The sequence below is a fragment of the Chinchilla lanigera genome, unplaced genomic scaffold (genome assembly GCF_000276665.1).
Source record: "Chinchilla lanigera isolate Chin_1 unplaced genomic scaffold, ChiLan1.0 scaffold00074, whole genome shotgun sequence".
Lineage (NCBI taxonomy): Eukaryota > Metazoa > Chordata > Mammalia > Rodentia > Chinchillidae > Chinchilla > Chinchilla lanigera.
Genome location: NW_004955475.1, coordinates 11,573,570 through 11,586,246, shown reverse-complemented (window position 1 = coordinate 11,586,246; position 12,677 = coordinate 11,573,570). Strand labels below are relative to the sequence as shown.

Sequence of the window (12,677 nt, the reverse complement as noted above, 5' to 3'; positions counted from 1 at the left end):
TTCTTCGTCCTCTTTTAAGATTCCAAGTATGGCAGGAAGTCCTGATCCAGCGACCCCACCGGCAGCCAGGTGGGCTGGCCGGCCATTTTATTAAGTCCTTTATCTTCGTTTTGCTCTATCTGGCTCTTATGTCAGGTTGATTTTAGTTTCAGGGTGTATGTCCCTCCCCTTTCTTCCAATTACCTGTGTTTTAGTTGAATTTCTCTGAGTGGCTCTAAACAAGGGTCCTCCTCTATTCAGCCATGTTGCCTCCTATTATTTTCTAAAATTTTATTTTAAAGGGAAAAAATCAAAATTTCAAAACAAGATAATAAGAGTAATAATGGTTAATACATTGCATATTGTTATATTTTTAAAAGAATAGCATTTGTATTTTGGGGAAATGTATGAAGTCTGTTTTCCTTAAATGAAGCAGTTGCAGGTATTTAAAGCAGATTAAACAGAGGGACAGACATATAGAACACAAAACAATTACTTTTAAATCAGAGTACACTCTTAGAAATATTGGGCGAGTGGAGCTAGAATAATCTGCTCTAGTTATAGGTTTACAAGTATAAAGAGTCAGAATCTTTTTTTTTAGATGTCACTAATGAGTGCAGAGATCTCTTGTAATCAGTTAACACCAGTAAGAGATAAGGAGAAAGAAAAACCCCTTTACACTTTGAAAGCAAGGACTGTTTAAAGAAAGACCAGACTAAAGATTTATCTTAATTTTTTGCTATAGCTACTACATTTAATCATTCCTCTGATAGCTGTTCCCCTGTACAGAGTTACTGGGGTGAACTGCCCCTTTGATAGTGGTTTCCCTAATTAGAGGCACTATGGAAAGTGCTTTTGGAAGCTTTGCCCCTGTATTAGGGGACTATGGTAACCCTTTTGCTGGGGCACACAGAAGGCTCAAGGCTTCTGAGTATTGGGGGTTTTTGCTTTGTTTTTTTCTTGTGAGAGCCTTTATAAGGGTGCCACCTTATATCTCGGTAGTCCCTCTTTCTCCACAGGGCAGGTTCACATAGTTGCATTCTGTGTCAAACTGTGGGCCCCAGAAGGTGTGCCCAGGGCCTGATCTTCATAGTGGATAAATGGGTTCGGAGTGAATAAAGTGTGAAGTGCCCAGAGCACCAAAAAACCCGCATGATGATATTCCTTAGCCTGACCTCCAGCAGAGAGGGAGAGTGGTCTCAAATGGCTTTTGTTTAGAGAAGCGGCCTGGAGCCTGAGTGCAATGCTCTAGGGAGTCCCGAAAGAACTCGCTGCCTGAACACCAGGGACAGCAGGGACTGGGAGAGCCTGAAATGTGGGCTAGGACCGTAATCTATTTCCAGCTCAGGAAATAATTTGGAGAAGAGGGTGTCTATCATACTAACGGAGAGAGAAAAGTCCAAACCAATAGCTTGATGCGTAATGGAGGCTTAAAAGAGGACTCTGACCGTCATCTCAGGTCATCCTGGGAAAGGGGATACCTAAGAAACACTGGGAGTTTCTCTCCCCCCACAGAGAGAGGTGTGCAGATAGGGACCATAGGTGAGTGGAGATTTCTCTGCTGGATACCCAGTAGGGCTGTCTGGCTTCCACAGGGTGGCCTTTGAGTAGCCACTGGGGAGTAGTCCCGGCCAGGGCCCCGCAGTTCCCATCCCAGCTTCCACCCGTCCCATGCACTCAGAGACCTGTCTTTAGAAAGGAATCCAGCTTTTCATCTGGCTAGCATTCCAACTGGTTTCAGTGGAGGATTAGTCAGGAGGTGCTAGGGAACCTGTCCTGTGCTTTGAGCGGGGCCACTCTCCAACTCTCTCACTAGCCGGCAGACTACCCACTGTTTCTTAGATTTTTATAATGCATGGAGAAAGGTGTGTGTGTGTGTGTGTGAGAGAGAGAGAGAGAGAACAAAACGGGCTGTTCTGTCACACTTAACTCTTAGAGAAGAAAGGCCCCATGTTTTGGCACCAAAGATATAACCAATTCTCATTCTGAGTTCTTGTTCTGAGGTGACACAGAAGGACACGGCAGAACAGCAGGCAGTGGCTGAACATCCAGGTCTATGGTTTATTACAAAGAACAAAGAAAACCTCTCACTAGATGAGAAGGGCAAGAGGATGCCAAGGAAATGCCTGAATCTAAAGACTTAGAACAGGGCTGGGGATTTAGCTCAGCGGCAAAGCGCCTGCCTGGCAAGCGCAAGGTCGTGAGTTCGGTTCCTGGTACCGGAGAAAAACAAAAAACAAAAACAAAAAAACAACAAAAAATAAATAAAGACTTAGAACAGAGAACGTGTAAAAATGCAGACGCTGCGGCTTTGTTGCTGCTTTGCCAGGCTTCCTGTCACCAGAGGATCCCACTAGTTGTCCTGCAGCTCTCATTTGCCTTGAGGCTTATCTATGTCTTGCCTTCAGTTTGCATTTAGTTCTGTTCAATCTTTGCCCTTTATCCCTTTGTTTTTGCTCTCAATGGTACAAAATTTTGCTTTTACTGGCTGGGTGTGGTGGCACACCCCTATAATCCCAGTACTGTGGGAAACTGAGACAGGAAGATCACAAGTGACTTAGTGAGACCATGTCTCAAAATAAAAATAAAAATTTAAAAAGGACTGGGGATATAACTCAAGTGTAAAGGTCGTGGGTTCCACCACTAGTACCACAAAAATTTTTTTTTCTGCTTACTTGTTACTAATATTTTAATCTGATTGAATATATATTGTTTAAAATATTAATGTAAGCCAGGTGTGGTGGCACACACCTGCAATCCCAGCACTCGGGAGGCTGAGGCAGGAAGATTGTTGTGAGTTCAAGACCAGTCTGGGCTACAAAGTGAGCTCAAGGCCAGCCTGAACTGCATAGCGAGATCTTGTCTCAAAAAGACAAAATAATAATGATAATAATAATAAAAGAAAATATTAACATAAAATTTTGTGAGTCAGCACTTTGCAGTCTACATCTAAGTCCAACTCACCAGTTCCCTGTGTGGTTTCCTACCAGCATGCAGATGAAAAGCTGTACTGTGCCTTTTTCAGTCCCTATATCAGATCAGAAACTCTTGTGGAAATTCAGCTAATAAATGACTCTTTCCTCATGTAGAAAGCAAAAATCCTACGGAGTTACTCACTTGCTATGACGAATGTCCATTTTGTCCCATCTGGGGGTGTCCACTGCACGGCAGCTCCACAGCCAACCACGATTGTAAACTCAGCACCAGTAATGAATTAAGGGAGTGAAGTTTCAAAGGGAATATGCTTTATTTGTAAGGAAGGAAAAAAAAGCAGGGGACACAAAGCTACCCTGTGAGAGGTGAGGGTAGGAGGCCCAAGACCCATATACCCGTAGGCCTTTGTCCTCACCTTATAACAGGTGATAAAGACCCACCCTCCCAGATCAATACCTTGAACTTGTCACAACCCGAGTGGCTCTCTGGACTGTCATTGGTAGATCCTAAGCCCCAAGAGTCTAAACCGGGCACCACTGTCCGCGCATTCCTAGGTGGTCCTGCTTGCCCTTGTCAGGGGCTCATCTCTGGGATTTACAGCTTGGTTATGAGGAACCTTACATAGAAGAATGAGTTAGGAAGGAGATGGGTGTGTATCTAGTGCAGTAATATAGTTACCCTAGAATGGGTGTACATATATACTTAGGTATATAGATACATAGGTGTGGATTTTTAGATACTAAATAAGAGGACTTTTTTTCTTCTTCTTTTTTTAAAGAAAAGCCAGGACTGCGTGGAACCTGACTTCTCTGATGGAGAAGCAGCGACAATATCCCAGAAGAGGGTTTTTTTTTTTCGTTTTTGAGATAGGGTTTCACTATGCAGTTCAGGCTGGCCTTGAACTCACTTTGTAGCCCAGGCTGGCCTTGAACTCACAGCACTCCTCCTGCCTCAGCCTCCCGAGTACTGGGATGACAGGTGTGCACCACCACACCCAGCCAACAAGAGTTTCAAGCAGCCACCCCTTGTCTCCTTTGCATTTTATTGGACGTGGGTGTGGGGACCACGAATAGTCAACTGCTGTAGTATCTGGCTGAGGCCCTCCTTGCCCTGCCTTGTGGGCTGGTTTTGGAATGTAGAAATCCCACTTCCTCTGCATCACTGCTGAGATCTTGATGGTCAGTGAGGCTGTGATGCTCACAGAGCAGGATGAGGTCTGCTGAGGACAGTAAGGGAAAACTAGTACCCAGGTACGGGGATGAATCTTAACTTGTTTCCTTTAAACTTGCCCATTCAACCACTACTTCTACAGTGTTCCGGGAAAAGCACCATTCCCCTCCCCTGCACTGGCTGATAAAATAGTGGCTACCTGGAGATTCTTGGTCTTTGTTCCCAGAGAACATGGATCATCCCAGAGCCCCATTTCCTTGCAATTCTTGTTGCTTGCTCCTTTTCTTTCTAGCTGTGCACCATAACTCCAGGCAGGAGGTTGGGGACTGACTGCAGGAGTCCTAGAAAGGGTTTCAACCACATGGCTTCCCCTGTGCTCTGCTGTCCTCTCTTCTTGTTAATTGCTTTCTCTAGTACTTTTAACTCTTTTTATTCAGGATTTGCCAGAAAGCCTAATGAGGCCCTTGCCTACAGACTCTTTTCCTCTCCAGTTCGATCTAACTGTGAGGCTTAAGTCTTACATGTACTTACTACAAAAAGAAAACACTGTATTTTGGCAGTGTGTAGATGGAAGCTGGGGCCTTGTGCATGCTAGGCAAGCTATAGCCTAGCCCATCAAAATGCTGTTTGTGTACCAACGATGCCGCATGGTGTACCTCATAGATGGATTCCAGGCTGTTTACAGTAAGGGAAGAACTGCAAGCACACACACAATAGTAAAAGAAAAAGCAACCACATTCATTGATGACAATGGGAAGATGTGCTCAGGGCAGGTCTGTGCCAACAGAAACAAAAGGTGGCATGGACAGAAAAGTGGTGTTGGGAGGACAGGGAAGGAAAAAGCACACAAATCAGGTGTTTGGATTTTAAAAGATGTCTAGTCTAGCCCGGTTGTCTCTCGCTGGGTCTCCTGTAAGACGGACAGGAATGACTGACAGGGGCTGTCAGCTCAGGGGCTCTCAGCACACAAGCCTCTCCCAGAACGCACTGATTGTTTTGTTTGTTTGTTTTTCTCCGGTACCAGGAACCGAACTCACGACCTTGCACTTGCCAGGCAGGCGCTTTGCCGCTGAGCTAAATCCCCAGCTCCAGAACGCACTGATTGAATTACATACATGAGGCGCAGTTTGTGGAACTTTAATAAGGTTTGGGGGGAGGGTTACTGAAGGCCAGGCCAGGAGGTCTAACATGCATGTGCTCCCACCTGGAGCTTTAGAGATTGTGTGAGTCTTTGATATTTTTATTTCTGCCTTTCTTAGAACAATGAAGGGAGGATTGGCCCTGGGGTGTTGCCCAAATTGGGGGAGGGGTAGGGAGAATGGTTTCCCAGCCCCAGTCGTGCTACCTGTACTACCTGGGCAACTTCTATTTGTGATTAGGGCTGTAGTTCAGTGTAGAGCATGTGTTTAGCATGTGCAGCGTCCAAGGCTTAATTCTAGCACCAAGGTCTACTGCCATACTGTTCTGAACGCGCCCAGCGCCGGGTCTCATCCGATTCTAGTACCACAAAAGGTTAAAAATCAGCTTTTTATGGGGATCATCTCTGTTTCTGCTTATAGCAATCCTGGGCTTGGAAGCTGAATTAAAAAAAAAAACAATGCTTTTTAGACCTGTCACTAGATATTACCTAATAAAGAGCCACAGCTGTATTAAAACTCAAAACAATTTTTTTCTTTGCAGTACTTAGGATAAAACCCAGAGGCACTGTGCCACTGAGCTACATCCTAAGCTCTTTTTACTTTTAGGTATTTCCTTTTTCTTTTTGTAGTACTAGGGGTTGAACCCAGGACCTTTACACTGAGCGCTGTATCTCTAGCCCTTTTTTATTTCAAGACAGGGTCTCACTACATTACTAAATTGTCCAGGCTGAGTTTGAACTTGGGATCTTCCTTCCTCAGCTTCCCAGAGTACTGGGATTATAGGTACCAGCCACTATGCCTAACGTTTTGTGTGTTTTTTTGCAGTTTTAAAAAAACTGTATTGTACATTCTAGATGTACATAATGATCACATTCATCATAAGGCATTTGTACCTGTGCATGATATAACTTGCTGCTTTTTTTCCCATTCCCCTTCCTTCCCTTCAACCCCATTTCCCCTCCTTATCTACAAAAGCTTCGTTTCCATTTTTTCCTTGTATTTTTTCCCTTGTCCCTTCCTTCCTCTCCCCCTCTCATTTGAACATTTACTTGTTATTTCCCAATATCTATTACACATTTTGGTCCTTATTTACACTTTCAGTTTCTCACACCAGAGAAACAATGCAGTATTTAAATGTATGTCCAATTTATTTTACTTAAGAGTACGGTCTCAAGGTGCATCCATTTACCTAAAAACGTCTCAAGTTTATCCTTTGTGTCTGAGTACTACTCCACTGTATAAAAAAACCACATCTTTTTTATCCATTCATTGGTTGATGGGCATTTGGGTTGTTTTTCAGATTTAGCTATTATAAACTGTGCTGCTATAAACATGGGTGCACATATATTGCTGTGCTATGATGCTTTTAATTCTTTTGGGAAGATACCAAGAAGGGAAATAGCTGAGTCAATAGTTTTTCAAGAAACTTGAACCAGTCTACACTCCCACCCACAGTAGAGAAGGATTCCTTTTTCCCCACAGCCCCGCCAGCATTTGTTATTGGTTGATTTCTTGACGATAGCCATTCTTCCTGGAGTGAGACAGAACCTCAGTGTTGTTTTCATTAGCATCTCTCGAATGACCAGTGAGGTTGAACATCTGTTCATATATTTATTTGCCATTTCCATTGCTTCATCTGAGAGAAGTCGATTGATTTCAGATGCCCATTTTTAGACTGGGTCTTTAAATTTGGGGTTTCTGATTTTTTTGAGTTCTTTATATAGTCTAGATATTGGTCCTTTGTCTAAGGAACAGCTGGCAAAAATTTTTCCAATACCGGTTGTCTTTTCACTCTGTTGGTGGTTTCTCTTGCTGTGTAAAAGCTTTTTAATAAGATGAGATCCCAGTTGATTCTGTGTGACAGTTCCTGTGTGACTGGGGATTTGTTCATAAAGTCTTTGCCTACACCAGTCTTCAAGCGTTTCAGCAGATTTAGTGTTTCTGTTTTAATATTTAGATCTTTGATCCAGTTTGCTTTTATTTTAATACATGGTGAAAGATATGGGTTGTTTTAATCTTTGGTATGTGGAAAGCCAGTTTTAATGAAGAGGCTATCTTTCCTCCAGTGAACAGTTTGGCTCCTTGCTCAAAGATAAGGTGGCTGAGTGTGTTTGGAGTTGTTTCTGCATCTTCTAATCTAGTTGACTGATCCTTGGGTCTGTTTTTGTTTTTGCTAGTACCAAACTTTTTATCACAGTAGCTTTGTAGTATAACTGCATGTCAGAGATTGTGATCCCCCTGCCTTGCCTTTGTTGCCCAGAATGTGTAAACACCGCATGGTTTCTCTGGTGTGAGAAAGCAAAAGTAAGGACCAAAATGTATAAAGATATTGTGAAATAAGAAAATGCTCAAATGGGAAAGGGAACTAGGGAGGGGAGTAGTGGGAAAGGAGGGAAGGGAAAAGAAAAAATGAGAAAAGGAAAAAACTGGAAACAAAAATTTTGTAAATAAGGAGGGGAAGAGGGCTTGAAGGGAGGGGAGGGGAATAGGAAAAAAAGCAAGATGTATCATGTACAGGTACAAATTCCCTATGATGAATGTGATCATTATGTCTATCTAAAATGTAGTAATAAGCTTAATTTAAAAACAAAAAAGAATTCCATAGTTGCCAGGCATGGTGGTATAGGCCTGTAATCCCAGTATTCGGGAGGCTGAGGCAGGAGGATCACTGCAAGTTCAAGGCCAGCCTGGGATACATAGTGAGTTTAAGTCTAGCCTGGATTACATAGCAAAACCCTGTCTCAAAAAAAAAAAATCCCATAGTTGTGTTGGCAGATTTATTTCTGAAGCAGTTTTTTTTTTGTTTTTGTTTTTTTACCACTATGTAGTTCAGGCTGGCCTTGAACTCACTATGTAGCCCTGCCTTATCCCCGGAGTGCTGGAATACACACCTGGCCATTGGAAGCAGTATTTACATTATTCCTTATAGTTTCATGTATGTCACAAGTATGGTATTTTAAAGTTTATAAAAATAGATACACAGAATGTTGCTGAAGGAATATTTTCATGCTGACATTTGTTCCCAAGAGCCAACACTTGGAGCCAGTCGAATATGGACTGAAACCTACAAACTCTGAGTCAGAATAACCCCTTCCTCCTTAGAGTTGTGAGTACTGGTATTGTGTCTCAGTAACAAGAAAGTAACCAAGATAGAGGCTGAGGCACAAGGATTCTAAGTTCAAGTCCAGCCTGAGCAATTCAATGATTTACTGAGCTCCTGCCTCAAAAAATAAAAAAGGGGTGGGGATGTAGCTCAGTGCAAAGGCCCTGGGTTTAATCCCCAATCCCAGAAAACAAAACAACCCAATAAGAAGTTAGTGTTAAGTGGCTATTGTGTGCCATATACTTATATATGTTAAGAAAATAGAACTAATGATACTTGCCCTAGCAGATCTGATCTAATGTAGAACAGTATTGTCTAGGAACTTACTTTATGACTCTCATATACCAAATTTGTCCATTTGGTGCCCAAGCTGGATGTGGTGTGCACATGTGTAATCCCGGCACTCAAGAGGATGAGGGAGGATGCTATGAGTTCGAGGTCAGCCTGGGCTACACAGTGAGTTCAGAGCCAGCCTGGACTATACAGCGAAACCCTGTCTCAATGCGTTCAGGAACATGAATAGTGTGAGCTGAGACTTGGCTCCCCGGAAGAATGGTTTCTCAATTAATTTATGAGACAAACTGAGAGTTAGCAGTCACTCTGGGAAGAATGGGAATACAGGTTAACAGGAGTCCGCTTGACTTATCTTTGAAAACTACTGACTGAACCCCTGCTACAGTGTCCACTAAGCTATACCAAACCTATTTTACACTTACAAATCCACATCGACAGTTCACAAAATACAAGGACTATTTAATACCTTTAAAATAAATAAAATGTATAAAACCTATCTTTCATATAATTTTATTTTCTTCCTTCAACCATAATAATATGATATCCAAATTTTGTCTTAATTGGTGGGTCTGTAAACACAGGCTTATCCATTCCACTCACAGGCAAGGCAAATGCTGCTTCTTGAAATGGTCCTACCATGGACCCTCTCGTCATCCAACCCAAGTCACCCTGAAAAACCAAAAAGATATGTGATATAAAGTGGCCCGAAAAAGAGAAGAGTTCTACTGTAGCTTGAGAGAATTTCCCACTGTGAACACTAAGGTTACTGGATATATTCACTTGGGCTAGGCAGGCATTGGCTGAACATGGACAAAATGGGCAGAAGTCGTCTAACCCTGAACTAATTACATAAGCACTCCCCGCACTGCTGGGCTTGGAGCTTAGCTGAGAAAGTGTGGCCACACCTCGATGTAGACAAAGGTAATTTATTCTATTTACAAGCTGGATATTTATTTATTTATTTTTAATAAGCAACTATAGAAGTTCTGATAAGATTTATTCATAAATACAAAGAAATGTAAATAAATACATGAAAAGAACTTACATGATCTTTCATAAAAACTGAAACAGGGATATGGATTAAAACAAAATTTTGGGCTGGGGATATAACTCAGTGGCACAAGCACCTGCCTGGCAAGCGCAAGGTCCTGAGTTCGATTCTGGGTACAAACAAAAAAAAACCCACAGCCACAGTGGGGAGATGGAATAAAGTAAAGGGGAGAGTATGATGGGTTGGAAAATCCTCTATCCTTCTATGAACAGACAGAAATATATGCCTCCCGAGTGCTGGTCTTTTTTGGTTTTTGGAGACAGGTTTTGCTCTGCAATTCAGGCTGGACTTGAACTCAGGATATGGCCCAAGCTGGCCTTGAATTCATGGCATCCTCCTGCCTCAGCCTCTCAAGTGCTGGGATTATAGGTGTGAGCCACCACACCTGGCTATTTTATGGATATTTATAATTTATATACATCCAGACTAGGATAAAGCTAAAAGAAGTAAGATGATGAAGCACCCACATTTGAAGACACATCTTGCCAGGTGTGGTGACAAGGTCTTGCTGTGCAGTTCAGGCTGGGCTTGATCTCACTTTGTAGCCCAAGCTGGTCTCGAATTTACTAAGATCCTCCTGCCTCAGCCTCCGGAGTGCTGGGATTACAGGTGTGCACCACCATGCCAGGCCTACAGTATAGTTTTCTAATAAATCATTTTAATACCTACCCTTTAATGAGATTACAACAGCATTATTTGTTTTCTTTTTATTAAAATTTGTTATTTTCAAGATTGATTATTACTAATAAATCTTGATTTTTAGTATAAGTAGAGTATCTCTTGTCCAAAACACTTGGGACGAGCCTAGTATTTGAGGCTAGCCTGGGCTACATAGTGAGCTCAAGGCTAGCCTGAACTATACAGCAAGACCTTGTCTAAAAAAACAAAACAAAAAAACCCTCCCAAACAAACAAAAAATTGGGCCCTGAAGTATTTTGAATTCTGGGATATGTACATATACATGATGTGATATTTTGGGGCTGGAACCTGGGTCTACGCATGAAATTCATTTATGTTTCATATATACATCATGTGTATAACCTGAAGGCAATTTGATACAGTATTTTTCATAATATGCATGAATCAGAGTTGCATAGGGTAGAATTTTCCACTCAAGGCATCGTGTTGGTGCTCAAAGTTGGATTTCAAGAGCATTTTGAATTTTTGGATTGGAGATGTTAAGTCTGTACTATGCCAAGGCAAGGTAGAAATAAGATTTTTTTTTGTACTGGGAATTGAACTCAGGGCCTTCACACTATGGCCAGCTGAGATGTTTTTTTAAATAGTACTGAGGTTTGAATCCAGGGTCTTTGCCCTGAGCTACATCCCCAGCCCTTTTTATTTTTTTCATTTTGAGACAGGGACTTGCCAAGTTGTAAAGTTGCCCAAGCTGGGCTCAAACTTGCAACCCTCCTGACTCTGCTTCCCAGAGTACTTTTAAGATCTTTAAAGCAAGACATAGTTAAAATTAGTGATGGAACACATAAGTAATTCCTGCTTTTGTGTTTCCTCTGTAGAGGGCAGAAAAGTTTAAATGATAAGAGCAACATACCCCTTGCCTGGCTTTATCTTCACTATATTGTGTGGCCACTTCACTGAATCTCATTCCAGACTTTAACTTTTCCATGGCTTCCATAATTTTGCTGTGTTTTTCACATAGAATGTGTCGGACCTGCAAAGAAAAAGCATATCCATGTAATACCTGGAGATTCAAATGATTCTTCTCAGTATACTGGTTAATTCCAGTTAGCCTCACCAGCTTCACACGATGGCACACACCTGTAATGCCAGCATTCAGGAGGCTGAGTCAGGAGTATCACTGTGAGTTTGAGGCCAGGCTGGGACATATAGCGAGTTCAGGGCCAGCCTGAACTACATAGTGAGACCTTCTCTCAAAAAACAAAAAACAAACAAAAAAACCCCAATGAATTATACTCACCAGTTAAAACAACACCACCATATTAGCTTGGGGCAACAGAAAAATTCTACAAATTTGCCCAGCTGGGTGACTGCCACAAATCCATTTCCTGAATCTAGACAGTATTTCAGAATCCTGATTTAGCTGGATGTGGTGGCACATGCCCCAGTATAGTAAGACTCCAACCTCCAAAGCTGTGAGTTACAAATTTTTAGATACGAATTGACCTCGCACTGCAAGCATTCATAAAGGTGAACAGGTCGCGGAGGTAGCTCATGCATCTGCCGGACACTGTCACAGTTGTGCTGCGGTGTGCGTAATGTACAGTGTGATAGTGTATAGTATTTTTTATGTGTGTTTGGTTTTTTCTGCTTCACATTCTATATTGGTATCAAAGGTGTGCAAGACCCTCTTTGTCACACTTACAAATCAATCTGAGTAGGAATGTTCTTCCAGAATGGGCCTCATTCATAAGTTGGAGACTTACTGTACTCTGCAAGGCTCAGGAGGCGGGAGGATCACAAGTTGTAGCCCAGCCTGCGCAACTTACCTCAATGTGAAAGGCCTAGGTTCAATGCCCACTACTGGGGGTAAAAAAAAAAACAAAACCTTAGATGAAAAACAGGCACCTGGCTGTGGAAAGTTCTCATCTCTAACCATGTAACGCACCAGTAACAGGAAAAGGACACTTGATCATCGTGGACAGTTTGGTCCTGGAGTCCAGTCTCAACTGTGCTTATGACCTGGAGCATGGTTTTAAATCTCCAGATGTTTCCTCATTTGTGTAAAGATTGAGATAACACAACTGATAGTCAGTTAAATGCTGGCTACTATTTAAGCAGAGTTTGGATATGAAAATGCCCACTAGAATAATTTAATTTAAAAATTTTTTTTTGTCTTTTTGAGACAGGGTCTCCCTATGTAGTTCAGGCTGGCCTTAAACCCACTTTGGTGCCCAGGCTGGTCTCGAACTCTCAGAGATCCTCCTGTGACCATATCTGGCTAAGCCACCCATAATTTAACATTTTGGTTCTTTTGTGGTACTGGGAATTGAACAGGGCCTTCTGTTAGGTCTCTCACACTGTACCC

The 12,677-nt window shown here is 42.2% G+C and overlaps 1 protein-coding gene across 1 annotated transcript in view; it reads right to left on the bottom strand.

The window, feature by feature from the left end:
• Window positions 1–9,113: 9,113 nt before the first annotated feature.
• Window positions 9,114–12,677, bottom strand: part of Pin4 (peptidylprolyl cis/trans isomerase, NIMA-interacting 4) — a 13,755-nt gene continuing 10,191 nt past the window's right edge. Inside the window, exons 3-4 of the mRNA XM_005401685.2 lie at window positions 11,223–11,342; window positions 9,114–9,288 (exon numbers count right to left, since the gene is read on the bottom strand). Of these exons, the coding sequence (XP_005401742.1) occupies window positions 9,130–9,288; window positions 11,223–11,342 (279 nt within the window). The 3' untranslated portion in view covers window positions 9,114–9,129. The remainder of the gene's footprint in view (window positions 9,289–11,222; window positions 11,343–12,677) is intronic.